This window comes from Melampsora larici-populina (genome assembly GCF_000204055.1).
Source record: "Melampsora larici-populina 98AG31 unplaced genomic scaffold MELLAscaffold_90, whole genome shotgun sequence".
NCBI classification, from domain to species: Eukaryota; Fungi; Basidiomycota; class Pucciniomycetes; order Pucciniales; family Melampsoraceae; genus Melampsora; species Melampsora laricis-populina.
Window position 1 is genome coordinate 141,322 of NW_006768854.1, and position 7,081 is coordinate 148,402.

The window sequence follows — 7,081 nt, forward strand, 5'->3', positions numbered from 1 at the left end:
CGAGGGGCGAAATCACCTAATGCGTGTCGACTCTGAGGTGGGAGGAGGTTTTCCTTGAAATGGACATTCGGATTTTTCCTAGGATTAAGAGCGGTATGTACTTATTACTGGACCTTATGCGTACATTGCCTTAAGTAACATGTCACTCCGAGATACTGTGAATGCTACATTGGTACAACTTCATGTCAAGCCATACTTAACTGACATGTCACAATCACTGACATGTCAGTACATATCGATCAATTAAACGCTTTGGCCATGAACGGACATCTTGAGTGCGTCAAACTTGTAATGAGGCGAGATCATCTATCCAAACTCCTAATCAGTTTGGAAGAATGTGTTAATTGAACTCAAGTACACATTTGGAAAACTTTAAGAAAAATTATACAATCTTGTAATTTTTTTGTCTTTATTTGTTTGGCATTCAGACCAATAAGTTGAAGGAGTAGTGAAACCAAAGATAGAAAAGAAGATATGGGAATTCAGGAAACGCATGTAAGCAATCCACAATAATATGATTAGTTCTGCAAGCAACTTTCGAAAAGGGGTGGAGGATGGTGGGTCAGCGGGGCTGTAGAGACAGCCGCATAAAAGTGGCCGATCCATCACATCTGAATGATTTCCCTGTAAATAACATCATCTATGTGCGCTGATCAACAGCGGTTAGCTGCTCGAGGATTTGAGCATCAGCAAATCCAAAACTGGAGTTACTCTTTGAAGAATCGCCATCTTCTTCAGGTAAATCTGCATTTTTCTTGGAATTTTCTGAAGGTGAGTTACACTTTAAGGAGTCGGAATCGCAATTGCCATCAAGTTGCTTCTTATGTTGCTTGGGCTTCTCCGCGCTGACAATAGTGTAGTTTTTTGATTGAATGTCATCAATCCAGGCGTCTACTTTGTCATTTGTAAGACAGCTAGGCCCCTTGGAGATCATCAACTCGGTCACCTTGCTTTCGGAAGTACGACTAAAAGTAAGTGCCAAATCGCCTCGGTAAGTCTTTTTGGTGAAAGCTTCCCTCAAGTTTGGACACTTGGGGTGCGCGTCTCCTTTGCCCTGATACCCGTGCCTGAGGTGGGGAGCTAATATTCGAAAAGAGGTTGGTTAGCACCTTGAAACATGAAATCAAACAGATGGAGTATCACCTATCAAATCATTGTGGGCCTGCGATAGCTCCTTGCGCTTTTCGGCTTGTCGGGCGGCTGAGGCAGATTGGGGCTTGGGGTCATCATATTTCACACGGAGATGTTGTGGGGCCTTGGTCGCTTCAAAGGTGAATCGCTCCAAAAGGTGAGTTTTTTTCTGTAACCGAACCCATCTTTCACAGGAGGTGTACTCATCCTGGAGTAGGGCTTTAGAGGTTGAGCTGGCTGGGTTCCAACGCGCAACCATCAGGTGGAATTGTAAGTTGAAGTGAGTTTGCAATACGCAAAGCTAGAGGGATCAAGCTGCGTAAGTTTGTGATGATTGGCAGGAAGGAAAAGATACGTTATCAACTTGCCTGACGGGAAACCTTACCGATTTCATGCTTCATTAGCAGCTCGGATGACCGGTTACTTGACTTCCCGCTGTGTCTCCAAAGTCTGCCCTGGTGGAGGTCCTGTTTGACTTTCTTTAGGTCGACCAAACGCTCAAAGACTGGAACAAATTTATCGAGTTCTTCCTGGGTGAGTGGTTCAAGGCCAGAAGTTGAGGTACCTGTACGTGCGTCTTGACCAGCAATCGATGGAGTGATGCCAAGCGGGGTCAAGGTGAGTGCATACTCTTCACTGGTCGCTACACAGAGACGCTCAAAAACGCAAGGTGTAAATATTTCTTGTTCTTCGTCTACGTATGTTGACCACGTCAAGCCTACAGTGCGGTTGCGTTCACGGAAACCTTTCGAGACTCCCTTGGGTGGCACTAGGTTGGCAAGGGAAGTCTTGGTGAGTTAATAGTTGTGACTGTGGATTGGAACAATTTTTCAAAGTGACTTACTTAGGGTCGAGGTGGCAACGTTACTGTAAGTTTGATAATTCGTATACATATTGGGTTCGCGTGCTAGGGGGCCTTCCAATCTGGTAAGGCGTGAAAAGATGAATCAGATCATTGTAATGTTTAAAATTACACATCAAATCCTAAAATATACCATACTCACAGAGCTTCATCGATGACTTTTTGGCTGACTTTCAAGACGATGCAGAGCATTGTCTTGTCGATCTGGTATGACGATTGAAGGGATTGTGCCTCGTAAAGGCCTGTGCCTGATGGTCGGTTGTTCTTGGGAACATTGAGATTGGCGAGGTATTTTTCGGCTCAAGCCAAACCCCACTGCATGCCGAGTTCACAATAGTTACTCATATTTGGGGTAGGCTCGAATGTTGTATTGGTGTGCTCGTGGTTGGTATTGAATTCGTCATTATCTTCATCTTCATTGTCTTCATTGTCTTCGTCATCATCGAAGCGTGCTCGTTTCCTGGTGGGCTTCTTGTGGGCTTCTGGAGACTTAGTCTTGGCTGGTCTTCGTCGACGTGAGGTGGTAGTCCGTGTGGGTAAGCTGTCTCCGTGGTCAGATGATTCGGAAGGGGACGTTGAACGTCTTTGGCTCCTGCGGAGGCCGGATCGCATCATCGCTATTATTGAACTGGATTTGTTTGGATGAGGTCTTGAGTTAGTGCTTGGATTGTATAGGCCACATGAGGGAGAGAAATGTTGACTTACTGGGTGTTGAGAATAGGCCGCTTGAACGTTACTTGTGAATAGGCGGCTTAAACGATATTGATGGTGGTAAAGGTTCTCGTGGTAAAGGTTCTGGTGATTCTTGAAAGGAGCGAGTTGAACAAGTTGGAGTAGGTGATGGTGTTAGTTAAATTTACGTTACTCTACTGAGGTCGTGATGATGGTACTGACTTAGATAGATGGTATGATTTGGTCTTTGTTGAAGTATTGAGAGTTTGAGGTTTGAGTCTTGAATTATTGAGAGGTTGAGGTTTGAGTTGTAGAATATCAAGGTGAGGTTTGAAAGGTAGCAAGCGTCATCTAGTGGTAGTAGTAAGATTTGTGCTTTAGTAGTAATATGTACTTTGCTAGTGAGATTCGTACGTTAGTAGTGAGATTTGAACTTTAGTAGTGAGATTTGTGATTTGGTAGTGAGATTGTGTGCTTGAGTAGTAATTTACTTACTTTAGTAGTGAGATTTGTGATCTGGTAGTGAGATTTTGTGCTTGAGTAGTAATATATTTACTTGAGTAGTGAGATTTAGTCTTTGGGTAGTAAGATTTACCTTGGTGCGTGTGGGGGGGCCAAGGCCCCCCCCTTGTAGAAGTGGGACTTGAGGATAGTTCTAGGTTACCTTAGAACCACCTATCTTACTAACAAATTCTAAAGGGGGGTTTTCCAATTACATTGGTTGATACAGGTGTCAATATCAACCAATACACTTGGTGCTTTAGGGTGCACACAGGTGCTCATCAACCATTGTCAAGCTCCCATCAAATCACCATCTTATTCAATTGATCAGTTTGTAGAATGAGGAAAACTAATCCAACTAAACTAACATCAACAACAACACCAACAATCATCAAACCAATATCAATCTCAACTTCACCTAATTCACATACTTCATTTACTTCAACTTTATCATCATCATCATCTACAGATCAAGATCAAGATCAACATCAACATCACAATTAATTTGACTTACATCATCAAAATCAACCTACAACTACCAACAACAACTCATCTTGTTCATTACCACAATATATCTTTAGTATTAGTGATGAAGAACTCTCTGCTCAACATACTGTTAGCGTTGACCTCTCTCTGTAACCAAAAATGAGTATTCACCTTTATTCATTACCAGTTTGAAACCAAAATTGGCTATGAGAATTGGGGTTCAATTCGGTGTATCTCAACTAATCCTGCTTTAAATGATCAAAACAAAACCAAATCAAATAAACTTGAGCCTTTGAATTAGTTCATCGTGATTAAACTTCAAATACTACCAACGTTTGTGTTAAATGTTTATGGGGTGAAATTGAGTTGAGTTTTTCTTTCAACTTTTCTAGACCTTGATTGAACCGTTATGATATCTTTTGATCATCTTAACTGATTTTTTTGTTTTTCATCCACCACCGATTATTCTCAGGATTTTGAGTTTATTATCACTCCCTGTTAAAAAGTGATGTCCTTCAACTATTGAACATCAAATTGGCTCTTTCAATGGGATCGACTAAGTATCTGTAGCTCTCTTGGCTCAAAATGCTACTATTCAACATATCCGATCTAGGATTTGATGCTCAAATAGTCTCAGTCTCTTCTTTTTTGGCTTTCAGGAGCTCGATTCAAAGAAAGTGGCTAAATTGATGTCTGAGTCAAAGTCAATCATCAATATTTATGGCTTACAAACGCAACAGGCTGCTACAGGTTTGTCTTTCATCTTGTACTTCTATTTCAGTGATGTCTGTCTTAATAAAAAACCAGTCATATCTTTTGCGATGCAATCAATAACCTTACTGACTCACAGTTTTTGTTTTGTGAAACCACTCTTTTAAATCCAGTATAGCTTTAACAGATACATTTCTTACTCTCAACAGTATCACCTCTTGGTATTGCCTCTGCTACAATAGACCTTAGATCCAAGACTTTGACCATCACCTACATCCACTCACTTCTCCCCCTCCGAACAGCTACATTGATCGACGCGACTGCCCAACAACTAGGAATCTCTAGATATTTAAGTCAATATCCTGTGAAAGCTATCAAATGAATCAATCGAGATCATTGATCTATGTATCAATCGAGTTGAGTCTTTTAGATCTCTTCTTGATAAAAGGTTGAATTCAAAAGCCATCTAACTTTCCAGAATCTGATCTTTCTACAGATGTGTCCAGATTACAATCGCATTGAACTTGGACTTTGTGAATCGATCTCAATCAAAGCTATTGAATGTTCAATGTTTAGAACACCTATGTACTCAAGCGAAATCCAATATCAAGGAAGTAGGGGATATAGGTTTAATGGCAAAAATAGTCAATCTTCCCAAAAAGTAACGTTTAAACCAAATTTCTTTATCACTGCTAACAGTGTATATCAAGATTTTAACACCATAGCTATTACTTCAAGAAATTCAGGTCTGTCATTTCTTTCTTTTCTTTCGGGAGTTTTCTGAATACACATCTGATGTTTTTTTCTCCTTTTTGTTGTTTTCATCTCAGGGAATTATTACTATGGTGTCAACAGCTTATCAACATATAGAAGCTAAATATATCATTGGGTTACTTGAAAATAAATATACAAGAGCTTTAGCTGAACAAACAGTTTAGCAGTGTTAGCTACCGTACTGGTACCTACAGGTAGGTGCTGGTAAGTTTATCACAGATTTAGAATTTTTTTCAAAAGGCAAATGGTAGATCAACTGATTCAGACTGATACTTCTTTAACTGATTGATGTAGGTACTTCAAACCCAACCAATTGGAAATCAATAGAAACTCTCAACAAATGCTAGAAGGAGTCAAGTTAATTAAATCAGTTTCTTCAGAAATTCCATCTTATGGTGGATTTTGTTGCCCCTGCAGTATTGAAAGGAGGGATAAAAGGCTTGAAAAGGAATTGTAAATTAACACCTGCTTTACAAAACCTATGTTATTTGAACGTTCTAAATCAACTTCAGATGTTTTGAAGGTCAACTGTTTACTTGTAAATATGAATATGATTGGGAAACAGCTCAGGTTAGTGATTTTATCTTTTGATTTTCTTTGCTTTGGTTGATACTGAGTCTATTAAATAATTATTGTTTCTATCCTTTGAACAGATTCATTATTTAGTAGATGTAACAATGATTAAATCTAGTAGGAATTCAGAAAACATGGGCAAAAGGTATCCTGATGTGTTAGATGAAAATGAAAACACATATCAAAAAAGAAATCATTGAATAATTTGTATTCAATTCAGAAGTAATTCCATGGTATTGGATGGAGTTGAATGGAATAAAACAAAATCCAATGAAATTGATTGAAATCAGATCAAGCAAAATCATATTGGATAGTTTTGAGTTGGATAAAATCCCATCAAATTGTACCAAGTTGAATTTGATATGCCAAATTAGAGAGTATGCTCAAGCTTATTATACTTTCAATGTAAACAGCAAAATTATATCCATTTCACATTCAGATATTAGTCTATTTCAAGCTTATCAAAAAAGGCAACAGAACACTTGTCAACTTTAGAATTCAATCCAATCCTTTGAATTAATCCCACTTCAACTTCAATCATCAACTATTATCAAGAAAGCACTTTGGATCCAATCACAGAAAACTTGATGAACTATTCAAATAAGAACAATCATTCAGCTTTCAAAGAACTTCAGTCAAAAAACCCTCATACAGCCATTGATTCAAACACTGAACATAAAATACCAATCTTGATTGCACAAAGCAGGCTAGGCAGCAAGTTTCCAATTGACTGGGTTTGCACAAACCGGATCACTGAGTTATCATCCAGGCAAGTAGTCTTTTTGCATGGGAGGAGGATTGATGTGAATTGGTATTGCGTTGTCATCAGATTTTTGGAAGTGTGCGGCTTAAGTGCGGGTCTGAGTTATATTGGTAACTGAGGAGCTGAGTGATTCTGGTGCCCAACAGAGCATGGCAGCGGAATCATGTCAGCTTGGCTTACACCCAGGGTGCGGGTATATCAATGTGAAATGTAATGAGTTTTGTGTGGCTGTTCCTGCAATGTAGAGTAGAAAGCCAAGGTCATGGCACTGATACTATGAACACCAAGATGGTGTCATGAATGTTCCACTGGCAGAAGAGATGATTTGCCTGTTGCATTGCGCAAGGCCGTCACAAGGGCACAGGTTTTACTCTGCAAGGAGCTAAGAATAGCGTCAGGTGTCATCTCAGTGAGCTGGGGTTCAAGGCCTTGACTTGTAAAAGGAAAATCATGTGACATAGAATCAGGAATGAAGGGGGAGATCTCAAGAGTGAAAGAGGAGAAATAACAAAATCGATGTGATGTTCATGAGCGCAGATAATCTGATGTAACTTATTAAGGCGGCGCCCGCCGCTGATTTTGCTAGTAAACCCATAAACCAACACCTG

General features: G+C 39.7%; 2 protein-coding genes across 2 annotated transcripts; one reads left to right on the forward strand and one right to left on the reverse strand.

Moving 5' to 3' along the window:
• Positions 1–1,988: 1,988 nt before the first annotated feature.
• On the reverse strand, positions 1,989–2,986 carry MELLADRAFT_73627 (uncharacterized protein; the record flags this gene model as incomplete). Its single annotated transcript, XM_007418350.1, has 4 exons — positions 1,989–2,055; positions 2,136–2,621; positions 2,699–2,797; positions 2,888–2,986. One exon carries the CDS (start codon positions 2,606–2,608, stop codon positions 2,294–2,296), a length of 315 nt encoding a protein of 104 aa, XP_007418412.1.
• Positions 2,987–5,529: 2,543 nt separating this feature from the next.
• Positions 5,530–5,910, forward strand: MELLADRAFT_96020 (uncharacterized protein; the record flags this gene model as incomplete). Its single annotated transcript, XM_007418355.1, has 3 exons — positions 5,530–5,590; positions 5,661–5,707; positions 5,791–5,910. The coding sequence occupies 3 exons, from the start codon at positions 5,530–5,532 to the stop codon at positions 5,908–5,910; spliced, it is 228 nt and encodes a 75-aa protein (XP_007418417.1).
• Between the last annotated feature and the right edge of the window lie 1,171 nt (positions 5,911–7,081).